The sequence below is a fragment of the Astatotilapia calliptera genome, chromosome 7, assembly GCF_964374335.1.
Source record: "Astatotilapia calliptera chromosome 7, fAstCal68.1, whole genome shotgun sequence".
Classification (NCBI taxonomy): Eukaryota; Metazoa; Chordata; class Actinopteri; order Cichliformes; family Cichlidae; genus Astatotilapia; species Astatotilapia calliptera.
This window is the reverse complement of record NC_137428.1, coordinates 48,293,204-48,309,570: the sequence shown is the minus strand read 5'-3', so window position 1 is coordinate 48,309,570 and position 16,367 is coordinate 48,293,204. Positions and strand designations below refer to the sequence as shown.

General features: G+C 38.4%; 1 protein-coding gene across 1 annotated transcript; it reads left to right on the top strand.

The window, feature by feature from the left end:
- Positions 1–438: 438 nt before the first annotated feature.
- On the top strand, positions 439–15,028 carry scamp2 (secretory carrier membrane protein 2). Its single transcript, XM_026175174.2, has 9 exons — positions 439–610; positions 7,025–7,102; positions 7,378–7,443; positions 8,992–9,103; positions 9,663–9,791; positions 10,043–10,202; positions 10,686–10,787; positions 12,095–12,212; positions 14,559–15,028. Exons 1-9 carry the CDS (start codon positions 554–556, stop codon positions 14,706–14,708), a joined length of 972 nt encoding a protein of 323 aa, XP_026030959.1. The 5' UTR covers positions 439–553; the 3' UTR covers positions 14,709–15,028.
- Positions 15,029–16,367: the final 1,339 nt, after the last annotated feature.

Sequence of the window (16,367 nt, the reverse complement as noted above, 5' to 3'; positions counted from 1 at the left end):
TCCCTGTACAACTCATCCACCTAACACACTGTATACTGCAATAGCTACATCCTTTTTGCACATGCTCTTCTTTCTTATTCAGATATTTAGTCGTAAGTGACTTATATGTATGTATATATTGTGCTATTTCTTACTTCTTGTTTTGTCTATTTTTGTTACTGTTTGTACTGGAGCACTGTAACCAACATAATTTCCCCTAGGGATCAATGAAGTATTCTGATTCTGGTTAACAATTGCACAATATAGTGAAGTAAGATAGAAACAAGGTTAACATGTAGGTAAAGAAAATAAATAATAATAATAAAAATGATAAGACATAACAACTGGAATTTGCTTTTAATCTCAAACGGCGCCGAGAGGGGTTGCAGGTGGCGCGCTTTGATTACCTGCGCATCATTTGACGCACACGTCATCGTCCAACTGGCTCAGTGCGCATGCGCTTTAAACTTTATTCGAGGAAGTGGTAGGACAGGCACCAGAAGCGATAGGGAAGAGTTTGTTGTTAACTCCACCTTCAGAGAAGACAAAAAGAACACCTCGCAACATTTTCAAAATGTCGGAATTTGATACCAACCCGTTCGCAGATACTGCCAGCGAAAACCCTTTCAATGTAAGTACGAGGACTGAGATTATAAGGCGCAGTCGGTGACATATCAAACGGCGGCAGTTAAACGGTAGCCAGCACGCCAGGAAACTTGTTGGGTGGATGTCGGGGCGGGAACCTACGTCTTTGAGGATTGCAACCATTTGGCAGGAAGTGTGACTGACAGTTTTTTAACCAATCACGTGGCTTGTAAAACGGCTGCATATCCTGTGAGTTTAGTTGCAGGAAGTTAAACTTGAAATGTGTGTCAGATATATTTTTTAAGCCACAGTACCTATTTTCTGCTTCCTTCGGAAGATAATGTACATTATTGTGTGTATTTCTAATGTCTTAGACGTGATTTGTTTTAGTTCTGGTGGTTTGTAATGTGACGTTTATCGAAACTGTTGGTTTTCTCTCTACAAAGAGCTTCTAGCACACAGGATGTCTGATAGTAGGCCAGTTGTTTGTGGAAATAGGAACGTCCTCCCTTCACTTTAAAATATTAAAAAGGGCGAGCGACAAACTAAGGTCTTTCTTTATATGCACTGAAATAATATTTAGTTATATGAACAGATTTATAGTAGGAAAGCCTACTGGGAATGTTCTTATCCTCATGTTCCCATACATTTTTCTCTGGATAAATGTTCAGAAATAGTGAGAGTAAGAGTGTTTAGTTGCTATATCTTTATAGATTTTCTTTTGTTCCCTTGCACTAAAATGGGTTAATAACTGAAACAAGCCCAGAATTTCACATTTGGTCATTAATGTTTCTGTTGGCTTTTTCACAAAGACGTGTTGAAGCTTTGAGGGGTATACTGTAAACACAGCCAGGTTTTCTTAGTGTTAGCAGGCTTGACAAAACCTAAAACCCTAGTCTGAGGTAATGGGGATCACAGTGGTGGTTACTGCTCCGGACAAGGCTATGTGTTCAGTCTAAGTTACCAAGGTAATTTGGCCAGTTATGAAGAGAGCCACTTTTGAGACACAAGAAACTGTCACGTTAGGTTTGACAAGCTCACTGACCCATTAATTGTACTTTGTAGTACACTCAGGAGCTAGAATTATTTGCCATTCATAAAGGAAGTGGTTTGACCCCTGGCTGCTTCAGTCTGCATGGAAAAGTGTCCTTGGGCAATTTTACCTCCATTATTGCCTAGTCCTCATCTGAAATTGAAAATGAAAGAAAGTAACAGAAGTCATAGAAAAAGACAAGTAGAATAAAGTACAATGTGAATATGTGTGTGAAAAGGAAGATGTGGCTTTTAGTCTTTAAGTGCTTTGAGTACTCAGTAAGAGTAGACAACCCCTTTAAATGCACCAGTCTGTGATTTAATATTATGCCAGCCAAGAAAAAGGATGAAAATGAAATAAATGGCTGACACAGAGGCAGCAGCAGTTAGGGAGACTCTGACATTGATTAATCCCTAATGTAAGTTACTCTTTAAAAACCTAGTTTTTGTCACTGTGTCTCATACTCCTTTAACACAGTATTTAACACACAGAAGTTTCAAACCCAACAATGGAAGAGCACCAATTTAAAAATGTTAACCATCATCTTTTGCTTGTTATTTTTTATCCATATATATGTGTATATATAAGAATGCATGATTTATTGTACATGTGCATGTACATGCAGGGAAACAGTCCTTTTATATCAGGTTTTCTCTTTCTCTTTCACGGAAACCTTTGAAGTCTGTCAGGAATTATCTCACACTCCACAAGTTTTCTTTTTTTTCTCTAGGACATGAGCTAGATATGTTAGCCTAGTTTCTGCAGTAGTAAAGAACCTGTTTATGTTTTCCATCTTTCCTTCTTATTATGCAATATGAAATTCATAAAGTAAAAAAAACAAAATTAAACCTGTCATAACTCTCCTTATTTAACAGTTTTTGAAATGAAGTGTAACATTTTAGTAACAGTGGCCATTCTTGAAAATGTAGAATTAGATAAAATGCAACATAAAAGGTGAATAGAAACTTAGCAGATTAATCACAATGGCTTGATCATGATGTCAGATTTGAATAACCGCATAGATAAGTGGGTGTTTGCATCTGTTAACACACACGTGCTGTTGTTAGGGTTTTTCAGTTCTACCAAATGTTAAGAAATCCATCTTATTGCAGAGAGAGCAACAGTTTATAGGAGCATTCAGAGTCCAAGGTTCAACCAGGCCTCACATTTAGTGTGACATATTTAACAGTAAATTGCTCTTATCACACTCCAAATCAAAACCAATGACCTGTGGGTACTATTCTGTGTAAGATTTAAGTGGCATTATGCTTTTACAGTATTGCAGAATGGAACTTTTGTTATCTCAAGTGTTCAATAGGTGTGACGTCAGTGGAGACTTCTGTTTGTTTGGTGGGTGGACTGGATAAATACCCTAGTAGCAGCTGGAGTATAATATGTACTCTGAAAAGCAGTTCTATTCATAAAAGCTCGCTGTCTGTGGTCACATTAAATATTTAACATGTTACCAACCTTTGAAAGAATATTAAAAATGTTAAAATGTGCATGTTTGTGGACTGCAGACTGCACTATGCTGCTTTTTCCCCCTGTAGGCCTTTCTGAGCATGTGCTTCTATCATTTGTAGCACTGTGGTATCTAAATTATTATTTTTGGGCCTTTGCTGGACAGATGCAGTGAAGATGTTTACGGGTGGGAATGTTTACAGGTGTGTCACTTTCCTATGGTTAGGAAAGCAGGTAGAGAAAGGGGAATACATGCAGCAAAAGGTCGCGGGTTGGAGACGGACCCATGCCATACTGCTTTTGGTCACCTGTTCACCCAGTGAGCTAAACCTGCACCCCATGGCTGTGGTATCTAATGTAAAATGTAGTAGTATCCAGCTGCTATTTTGAAATGGCCACACCTAGGGAATCAGCAGTTATGAGAGCATGTCCGGTTTCCTTGTACAGAGACGTTAAAGTCACTGTATTATTTTTGTATTAAAATATGCCATGTTTACATGTCATCTATATACTTTATGCAGTTTTCCATATATCGGCATATATGGAAAACTGCATCTTTGTATGTCTGTCTATTGTTTTGAAGATGCTGTCCTCTTGTTTGAGGCTTGTCCCAGCTCGGTTTTCATTTCAGAGACTGTGTAAGTTTGCTGTCATCAGTTACTTTATTCACTGCTGTCGGTTTGTCTCTCTAAAGGATGTATAATAAGCCACTCCTCGCTGTTTACTAAGCATATGTTTTTTTTACCTGTGCAATTAGGTAAAGACGTTTTGAACGAGAGCCTTTGAATATCTTTGCAGGCAACAAGGAGTTGTTTCGTAAAATGTATCATGGGTCATTTAAGTTGGGTTTAGAGGTTAATTCCATTCACCCTTTTCCCTTTATATTGCTAGCTGTTGATCATCTCACTCAGACGTCTCTATGTTGCCGTCTGGGAATGTTTACAGGTGTGTCACAAGCACATATTAACAAGCAGGCGAGCTCTTATCACACTGTTGGTGAGTGACGTGTCACGTAGTCATGTGAAGTACTCGTTCCGTCAACCTTTTAAAGGAAGGACTAATTTGTCCCAGATTATTGAAGTGATTCTGGAAGTTGTTACTGTGTCATAGTTTTTGTTTTTGATCACCCACCGAGTTCACACAAACTTGCAGATGCAGCATTTCTCAGGACTGCATTGTACACCATCATTTCCAAATAAAAGCTTAGTTGTTACAATATGTTCTAGTGTAAATATTAGATATTGGTGTGTATATATATGTGTTTAGATGTTTCTTTTTATGTGCCAGTCTGGGATTATCTCTGAGACCTTGTCAGAGTAATTTACAGCATAGTTTCAGGTTCTTCCAGAACATCACAGGTTGTTGAGTTACATTCAAACCTTTTATAAGGAATGTTTTAATGAGGACAAGGTATGAGTCTACATATGCACAAGTTACATTTTACAACATAGTAGCAACCACCACACCCTATCAGTAAATTGTTTATTTCATATATGTATATGACAGTGGTTATAGCTACTGTTGCATAACCCTCTGCTTTCTGAATTTTAAATATTGCTGTTGTGGCTGCTGCCATGTTGGTATGTTGCTGAAATCGAGACCTGAAGTAGACAAAGGTCATTGGGAGGGTTGCAAACACAATATGTAATAATCTGTGCCAAATCAAATATGCATATCCTTCCACTGTAACTCACATTTTGAGTAAACCTCAAGTGGCCATCAGAAGAACTGCAGTTTTTGGAACTTGTTCAGCTGCTTCAATTTTCAGTCCCAGAGGGCTTAACAAACTGAGCCTTAGGAAGCCATTATTTCCATTGTCAACTGTCAACTAATTCGCTGCTGCTAGACTTCACGAAGAAAAGAACTGACTAGGGCTCCAAATACAAGGAGTGTTTGACTCCACTGCCCAGCCCTCTGAAGAATCCAGATATCAAAGGGATATTCATAGAAATCAAGGCTCAGATACTTTCCCTACTGAAAGACGTGAAGAGCAGGCCAGAGGTTGCACCACCATCAGAAACAAGCTGGTTCAGCCTATGTCGTGTGGTGTGTCTGCTCAAGACATGGCCATGGAGCAGACAGTATGGAGTTTCTGTTCATCCTCTGTAAAGAAACCATGAACCTCTTCTGACTAGGACACAGGAAAAGAATACAAACCTGCTAACTCAGTTTTGTGATAGCCCCTTCACTGGTTATGTAGGTTATAGTTATTGAACCTTTTGGAGGAAAAAAAATCTCTCCAATCTACCTGAAGACATCTCTGATTCAGACTCTGACTACTGCTGCTGAACAACTAGGCCAAGTTTTCCAGACTGAGCCTACGGGCCCCACCCCCGACACATCTTGAGCTGTGTCCCATTTTAAGACCTGGATTTTTTTTTTTCAAAGCTGGTATTTGTAGCTGGGCTGAATTTGAGCCTTTATTCTGAGCGAACTGCTGAGTGTAAAGGTGTGTCTAAAAACTTCAGGTACTGGATCAGAGAATCTCATCGTCGTCGGGGGCTATAGATTGGAGAGGAGAAAAAAATCAGAAATAATTGTGTCAGGTGTAACTGGGACAAGTGGTAGCAATTAAGTTAAACAGAAGCTGAAGCTGTGTCAGGAAGATGGAGAACAATAAAATATTTGTGTAAGTTTAATTGAGACTGTAATTTTTCTTTGCAGGGTCTCTTTGGTTGTCCTTACCGATATTGACTGACAACCACTTAAATACAAATACAAAAGGACAATTTGCAATTAAGCTGTTGGCACATCCTAGAAATCTTACCGTCTTCCTTTCAAATAGGACAGACCCTTGTTGAATTACATCACGACACATGCGTGTTACCGGTACATCACAGGAGGCTCCAGAGACCCTGTTGGGCTGAAGTGGCGTCATGTATGGCAGGAATTCACAGTTACTGTTGTAGTTTTGGTGTGAATAAAAATTTCCTGGTACCTTTTTACCCCCCTCATATTTGTTTTTGCATGCCAATATAAAGTGCATCATTAAAATTTTTGGTCATGTGTTGGGATGCCACAAGCTGCCAAAATAGTGTCATCATCCAGTGCAGATGTCAAAACATGCTTTCTAGTTTTTTATTTTAGATTTAGGTTGTGCTTTACAGTTTTAATTCCTTAATAAAAAGGTTTATTGGAGGAAGAAAACTGTATGTGAATATAATGTTTTTAAGCCTTTAAAAGGTCTCCAAAAGGTCTTAAAAGGCTTTGAGAGAAATCTATAATTGCGTGCATGTGTGTAAAATGTACTGAACTGCATTGATGGAATTTATCAGGTCCTGACTTTCTTTTCTCAGACGTGTCAAAATAAGCAGTGCCTTCTCATATTATAGAGTGGTTAAATCAATAGTGAGCTCACTAGAGTCATTTAATGATTACCAGTGCTTCTCCAGGGGTAATATTACCAGGAACCTCAGAGGTTATTGCTGGATGTTATTGTACTTTACTTTATGACTTTGGCAAAGCATGATACGAGATTTCATAATCTCGGCTTTTTTCTTTTTGAGGGTTGCTTTCAGTGTTTCAGGAAATGGTAAAGCTTATAACAAAGAGTTCTTCTGGAGAGAAAATGAACAGCACTAAATGAATTTCTTCTTTGTAGATTTTAAGTCTAAATAAACTTGATATTCTTTTTTTATTTATATTTATAAATATATATTTATTTTATTTTATATTTATTTATATTCTTGCAAAACTGTTCAGTTAAGCCATGTCAGTTAAGCCATGTAAATGCACTTACCTCTAATAGCAGCTCACCAAACCTGGTACAAGAGGCCTCTTTTTCATTACTGCATAGCACCTACACTTATTTCTGCAGCTTTTAGCTCAAAGATAAGAAATACTTCCAAGCTGTCATCATAGACAGAAATTGGATCAAAATGTATTTGTAGATTTTCAGGTAACTCATTATTATAAGTTGATAAAGATGCGCACGTGTTTTTATTATTATTTTTATTGTTTTTCCAGGATCCCTCTGTCACTCAGGTGACAAAATCCAACATCGAACCAGTTGACCAGTACAACCCTTTCTCTGCTCAACCCAGTGTAAGACATCTGGAAGCTACATTTTCTACTCATTTTGTTGGTTTTGAAACCATTTGATGGTGTCTTATCTGCACATTTCCTCATTATTTCGTTTTCCTGTCAAAATATTGTATCTTTTGTTTTTTCTCACCATCTTTCAGTTCACCATTTCAATTTTTTGGTCTTGGCCTGCTTATGTCGCCATTCCCTTTATCTTCTTAGCCTTGTTTTCCTGGTATTCCTTCTCTTTTACTGGTTGCATTTGAATCTTTTATTTGCTTATTGTTGTTTTTTAGGATGGACTAGCAGCTCACACCACATCTCCTGCTGTGCTACAGCCATCTACAGAGCCCAGTCCACAGGTGAGAATTTATACCAAACCCACCACTTCTCTGATTAAAAAAAATATTTTTATGAAGGTGAATGAGCAGGTGTGGGTGAGATTTTATAACAATCTAGCATTATTATTGCACAATTATGTGACCTCACTCTGTTTTTTCAGTTGATGGATGGTGGGAATTATGAGATTGAGATACATCGAAGCCCTGATTGACAACAAAGAGCAGAATAAGACTCAGTTGCAGTTTACTGAAGCTGTAAGACGGCCCCAGTCTGTCAGGAGAGGTTGGCTAATGCTAACATTGTGCAAAGCAAGCTAAAAATACATCTGGTAGTAAAACATTTTTGAGAGCAACTCAAACCTACTGTAGAAGACCACTACATCTAAGCCAAGATGAGCAAGACCATTTATTGAAATTCAATAAATACATTTAAAAAATTTCAGTTCTTATCCTAGGTCTAGATATCACAGATGGGCTCTTAATCACATATTCCTACTGCAGCACATTTAGAAGAACTCATAATAACTACGATGACAATTGGATGTTATTTAGTGACAGTGTGAATGGAGGTGTGCATTTTGTCTTGCCCTCTGCTGTGCTCTGGGTACTAAAAGTTTGGAAACCACTAAGAAAGAGTATTTTCTTAAGTTCCAATTCTACTTATCCTGCCTGTTTAATTAACAGTTATTTTTTCACACAGATGCTGTAGCCGTTTCTTTTACTCAAAGCCATTTAGTTGCTACATCGAACTAAATGTCCAAACCTTATTTTGCCAAAAAGATCACAAAACTGAGCTTTTAATTAGGGGTTGGTTTTTATAATCGATTTATCGATTAAAATCGATTCTGGCTTGGATAACGTGAAATCGATTCATTAAAATTGTGAATCGTTTTTTTAATATAAATTTATTTTGCCCGAAATGCCAGAATCTCAGGTGAAAAATCACAAAATTTCAATAACCACCAAACAGCTAAGACAGTAAATGAGAGCAGGTACACGGATTCAGCACAAAGACGTTCTAAAATGTTTAGAAATTGCATTTTTTAGCAACACGTGGCTCATTTTAGAATTCTAAAATAACTGGATGAGTCTAAAGGGCAATCTGTCCCTTCAGACTCTCAGTATGGTCCTTACGTCAGGATGTGTGGTTGCTACACAAACATCTACTCACTTTACACATTATTATAATGAAGCTCTTTGTTCTGTCCTATAAATATTCATGAATAGCAAAACAGATCACCTGCATCCTACCTCTTCCTGGCAAGTCAGAGATCAGATATGATAACCATGAATATGTATTTCCTGTAATATGTCATTTAAAAGTCAAGTACACCCTTTTAGATGCCTGTGAAAACAGATGCAATTCAGAGTGTTTATTGAAGTGGCTCACAGCGACTGATTGCTGTCTTGGGTGTTAAAAACTGAAACTAGAAAGCTTATATGTGAAGTGAATCATTTCTGCACCGTTTCCTTGCTATCTGCATGAAATCGGAGTCTCCTGACAGTGGCTTAGGTAATTTTCTGTGCATCTAATGTGGTGGTTGAGTGAAGCGTTTCCTCCTTTTTCAGGTAACTGCTGCTGCAGCTCAGGCCAACCTGCTGAGGCAGCAGGAAGAGCTGGAGAGGAAAGCTGCCGAGCTGGACCGCAGAGAGCATGAGCTACAGAGCAGAGGCCCGACAGGTCATTAAAAACAAAACTCCTCAGCACAGCGCCCTGATAACAGACAATGATTTGCAACGTGGGCATTATGTACCAAAGACAAATATAAAACTACATCCTTGCACTCACTGGCTTTTTTTTTTTTTTTTTTGGCTCTGATATTCATATCAATAGGTCTGCAAAGAGCTATAACAATAATATGAAGATCATTATCTGTTAATTATCAACTCTGGTGAATGACTGAATGTTTGGTGAAATGTGTCTTCATGTGCTGCATCTGCTGATGTAAACTTGCGGTGATAAGTTTTTAGTTTAGTTTAAAAAGCAGATGCTTAGATAGGTTTATGTAAACAGTGCAGTTATGTTCCAGAGGCACAGCAGTGACATTATCCAGCCTGCTTAGGTAGGAATGCTGCTGTACATTGACTCCCACACACTTGAGTAAATGACTCAGATGAATGTGTCAGTATTTTAAAAATAACCACCGGTTGCTTTTTGTTAAACTCTATTCGTGCTCATGATATATCTGCTGTCTTGTATTTATAGTTTGCCATGCTGATGTTATCTCTTGACTCGACAGGTAAAGAGAACAACTGGCCTCCACTTCCAAAGTTCTTCCCCATCAAACCATGTTTTTACCAGGACTTCTCAGAGGAAATCCCCCCAGAGTGCCAGAGAGTCTGCAAGATGATGTACTACCTCTGGATGTGTAAGCACATTACATTTTTAGGGGGGCGGACATTGGAAGTCTGAGAAGTAAAAACCTTTCAGGAAGGTTTGAAGCTCTGAATCGGTGTAAAAATGTACCCTAAAATCACTTCTTAACAACACCGGTTGGTGTGATGGGAAAAACACTCCAGCCAGTACTGTTTAGTTTTTGTTCTTCTTTGCTGTATACATACATGATACTGAAATTCTGACTAGAATACAATCACTGACTCTCTCTACTGTCGTCCTCAGTCAACTGTGTGACTCTGTTCCTCAACCTGCTGGCATGTTTGGCTTTCTTCACCACGGCTTCAAGCAATGGTGTGGACTTTGGTCTCTCCATTCTCTGGCTCATCCTCTTTGCTCCCTGCTCCTTCCTCTGCTGGTACCGACCCGTCTACAAGGCCTTCAGGTGAGTCCCCCCATCATGAAAGGTACTGTATGCATCATTTGACCCCGTGTGTGGACAGTGATGTGTGTTTTTAAGAACTCTGCTTAAAAGGCATTTTTTCATCTGGATTTTACAGACGTGTACATTAATGCATTAGCTTTTGAAATGTTTGTTCCCAAATGTATTGTGTATAAATTTAACAAAAAACCCTGTGAGTTTATTTTTAAGTTTCGATCAACTGCTGTGAACAAAAAGAAAAATGTCTGATAACTTTGATACTTTTTGTAACAACGATAATGCGTCTGCGCCAGATGTATTCGCTTTCCCTTGTAATTTTTGTGCTGTCACAGTGTGTATTTCACACATTACATTTATATTACAGCGTTGCCATGGTAAAGATTTGCACTTGCACATGTCACTTACATTCATATAACTGTACTCCTGATATAAATGTGTTTTCTAAGTCTGAAAGTTTAATGGATGGTTTTTTCCTCTTTTTTTCAGGACTGACAGCTCCTTCAGCTTCTTCTTGTTCTTCTTTGTGTTTTTTTGCCAAGTGGTAATCTTCATCATCCAGTCAATAGGCATACCTCACTGGGGCAACAGGTGAGTGTCATGTATGTCCTATTTTTCAATAAAAACTTTAGTTTTCCAGATGGCTTCTTCAAAAGTAAATATGTGGGCATTACGTTTATGGTTTTTAAGCATATACTTGAAATAATATGTTAAGGATATAATAGGATAGCTTTTTTTTTTATTACCCTCTGCAAATTTCAAATTATTTTTTTTAAACTCTAATCTGTATTTAATTACATATCTCTATAAATAAAGCTTATATTAGTCCAGCATGTTATGGTAGATATATGCATTGCATGAAAGTAAATCAGAGTCCTATTTCAATTTCAGTTTGTGCATCTTCATCACAAACCACAGACATTTTGGATATAAAGTCGTAACAGTTATTTCATATTCTGTTGGCGGCTTTAGTGAAATTTAGAAGTTTAAAAAACTATTTTTAAACACCAGAAATTGCAATAAGTATATTTTAAGTTCAAGTTCGAACAAATGTTATAATTTAACATATAATTTTGACAGAATAATTATGTTTATATTAATATTAATTCATAGTATGTATGAATCTCATAAGAGCTTATGAATAGATAATAAAATAACTGGTTTCGCGGGAGTATTCACGTTGTGATCGTGTCCCCCTGACTGACAAAGTGTTTTGTGTGCTTGTGATTTGTTGCGTTAAATAATCAGAACTATTACCGGTCATTTGGCCTGTCAGCTGCCGTCCTCTCTCTTTCCTTCATTTTCTGCAATCTTTCATCTCTCACGACAGAAACTTTCCATTCTTCAGCCTCTAGCCTGCTGCCTCTCTGTCTGCGGGTAACTCTGTAAGTTTCTGCTGCTTGCAGTCTGTTACCCCACCATTTCTTTGTTCTCTTTTCCCAATCTAAATGTGTTTCAGCTTAAACTGCATCAGAATACGGTGTCATAACCTCTGCTCTTTAACCAGTGATCCATTTTAAATACTAACCTGCTGTTTTTTACTTTGTGTTTGTTTGTTGTTGTTTTTTTTCCTATTTTTTTAACTTCTTAATATTACGATCAAATTAATTATAAATGTATTAAAGTCAAACAGAGTTTTAAAGGTAAAAAGAAGAATAAGAGCAACAGAAAATGAGGGCAGTGATGTTCATTTATTTCACGTTAATTATTTAACCAGTGGTTGGCATTTGTTTTTGTCCGGCTGCTTCCAAAACACATTCTTCTCTTCTCCTCAAATCGAATATAGCAGCGTACATGTGTTGTACGCTGTATGTTGTATGTTTCCTTCTGTTGAATACAATTTTAAGTTTCACTGATGCTGTTCATAAGATCACCTAAAACTCTGCTGTTTGTTGCAGTGGTTGGCTCTCTGCATTCACTATCATCAGTGAACACCGTGCAGTGGGAATCATCATGATCATAGTGGCCATCCTCTTCACTTTGTGCGCTGTGATGTCTGTCATTCTGCTCAAGATGGTAAGAGTTGCCTCACTTTTCTTTTCTTTTTTTCTTAATTTTCTTCAGAACACAGTTTTTATCTCTGGTTATTTTACTTGTTGACTCACTAATCAACAGTTGCTAGATGTCTGTGTAATGTTATGGTTGATTTTTGGTTAACACCAGTGCAAATCCTTCAAGTGCACCAATCACAATGAAATGGAATTCCAGCCATTCATTCATTCTTACATGTGTGTCCAGTTCAGGAGCCTATCCCAGCCCTATGCTTCTAATAGGGCAAGAAGCAAGGTAGATCCTGGACAGGTCACCATTGTGTCACAAGGCTAACACAGAGAGAAAGACCGTCATTCACACTCACATCTAAGGCATTTTTAGAAATACGACATGCTTATCTCTAGTCTGTGGGAAGAAACCAGTGTATCCAGAGAGAAACCCATCTGGCCAGCATGTTTGAACCAGGAACCCTCTTGTTGTGCTGCCTGCTAAATTCAATTTAGAAATAAAATAATAATTCCACTTCATTTTTATAGCACCAGATCAAAATTGTCATTGCAAATTGCTTTATGTTAGAGAGAAGCCAAAATCAGTTGATCCCCTATGAGCCGTACTTGATGATTTTTAGTAGGAAGAGACCTCATGCAGTACCAGGCCGAAGCGGGATTTATTTTCCAGCAGAGGTACAGTGGGGCAAAAATGTATTTAGTCAGCCACCGATTGTGCAAGTTCCCCCACCTAAAATGATGACAGAGGTCAGTAATTTGCACCAGAGGTACACTTCAACTGTGAGAGACAGAATGTGAAAAAAAAATCCATGAATCCACATGGTAGGATTTGTAAAGAATTTATTCGTAAATCAGGGTGGAAAATAAGTATTTGGTCAATAACAAAAATACAACTCAATACTTTGTAACATAACCTTTGTTGGCAATAACAGAGGTCAAACGTTTACTATAGGTCTTTACCAGGTTTGCACACACAGTAGCTGGTATTTTGGCCCATTCCTCCATGCAGATCTTCTCGAGAGCAGCGATGTTTTGGGGCTGTCGCCGAGCAACACGGACTTTCAACTCCCGCCACAGATTTTCTATGGGGTTGAGGTCTGGAGACTGGCTAGGCCACTCCAGGACTTTCAAATGCTTCTTACGGAGCCACTCCTTTGTTGCCCGGGCGGTGTGTTTTGGATCATTGTCATGTTGGAAGACCCAGCCTCGTTTCATCTTCAAAGTTCTCACTGATGGAAGGAGGTTTTGGCTCAAAATCTCACGATACATGGCCCCATTCATTCTGTCCTTAACACGGATCAGTCGTCCTGTCCCCTTGGCAGAAAAACAGCCCCATAGCATGATGTTTCCACCCCCATGCTTCACAGTAGGTATGGTGTTCTTGGGATGCAACTCAGTATTCTTCTTCCTCCAAACACGACGAGTTGAGTTTATACCAAAAAGTTCTACTTTGGTTTCATCTGACCACATGACATTCTCCCAATCCTCTGCTGTATCATCCATGTGCTCTCTGGCAAACTTCAGACGGGCCTGGACATGCACTGGCTTCAGCAGCGGAACACGTCTGGCACTGCGGGATTTGATTCCCTGCCGTTGTAGTGTGTTACTGATGGTGACCTTTGTTACTTTGGTCCCAGCTCTCTGCAGGTCATTCACCAGGTCCCCCCGTGTGGTTCTGAGATCTTTGCTCACCGTTCTCATGATCATTTTGACCCCACGGGATGAGATCTTGCGTGGAGCCCCAGATCGTGGGAGATTATCAGTGGTCTTGTATGTCTTCCATTTTCTGATGATTGCTCCCACAGTTGATTTTTTCACACCAAGCTGCTTGCCTATTGTAGATTCACTCTTCCCAGTCTGGTGCAGGTCTACAATACTTTTCCTGGTGTCCTTTGAAAGCTCTTTGGTCTTGGCCATGGCGGAGTTTGGAGTCTGACTGTTTGAGGCTGTGGACAGGTGTCTTTTATACAGATGATGAGTTCAAACAGGTGCCATTCATACAGGTAACGAGTGGGGGACAGAAAAGCTTCTTACAGAAGACGTTACAGGTCTGAGAGCCAGAGATTTTCCTTGTTTGAGGTGACCAAATACTTATTTTCCACCCTAATTTACGAATAAATTCTTTACAAATCCTACCATGTGAATTCATGGATTTTTTTTTTCACATTCTGTCTCTCACAGTTGAAGTGTACCTCTGGTGCAAATTACTGACCTCTGTCATCATTTTAAGTGGGGGAACTTGCACAATCGGTGGCTGACTAAATACTTTTTTGCCCCACTGTAGCTCGTTTGGTGTCTCCTCCCATACAGGGATGACCTACCTGTTTAAACAGCAATTTTCTCACAATTTCTTCCTCCTCAGGTCCACAGCATGTACCGACGTACTGGGGCCAGTTTCCAGAAGGCGCAGCAGGAGTTCTCTCAGGGCGTCTTCACCAGTAAAACCTTCCAAACTGCTGCTGCTGGAACAGCTTCCTCTGCTGCCCAGGGAGCCTTCCAGGCAAACAACTAATGGTAGATTTAGCTAAACTGAGCTTGTTTAGCAGGTCAATGTCTGTACATTATCAGGTCTGGATAATTAATTAAACTAAAGCTGAACAAATGAGCCTTTTGAAGCCATCGGCCAGATTTCTGGAAATAAGAATTTGACCTCATAATGTACAGACCCTGAGCCAGGTTAAGCTCCTTCACCCTTCACCATCAGCATTTCCCTGTATCTCCTTTTGCTTGTCACTTTCAGTGTGTGCTATGCAGAGTTATATCGTCTGAAGTGGGTGTTTTTAAAAAAAAAACAAACAAACAAAAAGGCAAGCAGTGGAGGGAAAGTGCAAACTGGAGTGTAAAGCATGAAGTTGACTCAGTGCTATTTCAGCATTTCTTGTACATAAAATATAAATATTTTACATTTCATGTGGGTGCAGTGAGCTTGCGGTCCTCCACACTGATGGAATATCCTGTAATATAAATAAGATGAAGTGTTTGTCATTGATTGACATGTATTTTGTCCTGGAAGCATATCTCTTTGCTTTTGTTTGCTGCACGTTTTCAGTCTAATGAGGAAGAAATGGATCTGACAGATCGTGCTAATTGTAATCTGTGTGGCCTTAAAGTTTTGGATATTCTTTGGATGTTATTGCACAAAATGACTTAAACCTGGAGTAAGATGATCTTGGTAGTTAGCTCATGATTTCTACATAACCAAGTGCATCCACAGAGGAAACCACATCGCTCCACATCATTTCATGCTTGTACTCAGATTTTTTTTTTTTTAATCTAATTCGGCAGACTGAGGTTCTGATGTCCTTTTTTTTTTTTTGTTTGTTTGTTTTTCTCCAGCTGAATATTCTTGCTGAACTGGTAATATTTACAAATGTTATCAGGATCACATTCATTTTTTTCTTATTTTTTAGCAGCTTCAGCTATGTCTTCTCACTACCTTGTTTAAGAGATGTTTCTAAGGAAACCAAACGAGTACTGAATATAAAAATGGAACATTTTTCTGATTAAAATAAGTAGATCAATATTTCATATAGATTCTTTAATGGACTGAGTCCATCCAAGCTAGAGTATTTTTTTAAATTTACTAACATTTAATGCAGGAGAAATGTTAGAAAATTTGCAATGATTTTTTTAAACGGTGTGAATATTTAACAACAATCAGAAAGTAAGTCGGGTATTCTGATTTCTGAGAAATCAGATATGTATCTGATTAGATGTGTGCCAAAGCAGTGTGAATATGATACATTTCATCCTCCTCAGAACACATCCAGTTTCAGTAAACAGCTGCGGTATTTTCATTTCTTATTGGAAATAGTGGAACATCTTCCTTGTATTCCTGTAACTTGTCCACTGAGCTCTAAATTATTTGTGTGCTGGTGTATATTTTCTACCTGATTTCATGTATTAAAAAACATGTGTGTGTGTGTGCGTGTTTATTGATTGTACTGTTTCAAAGCATCAGCTTGGATGTAACATGTTCCTAAATGACAAGTGCAAATTTGAATGTTTTTTTATGACGTTCCTGCACCGCATAACAGTCTGATTGGAGGTTTGAGCTTATTTACACATGTATAGTAAATATGGTTTTAAATTCACACATTTCTGAATGCAGATCTGGATTTTGTATTTTAGCGTCTATTAAAATTTCTTTGCTTTAATTTAAAACTGTTTT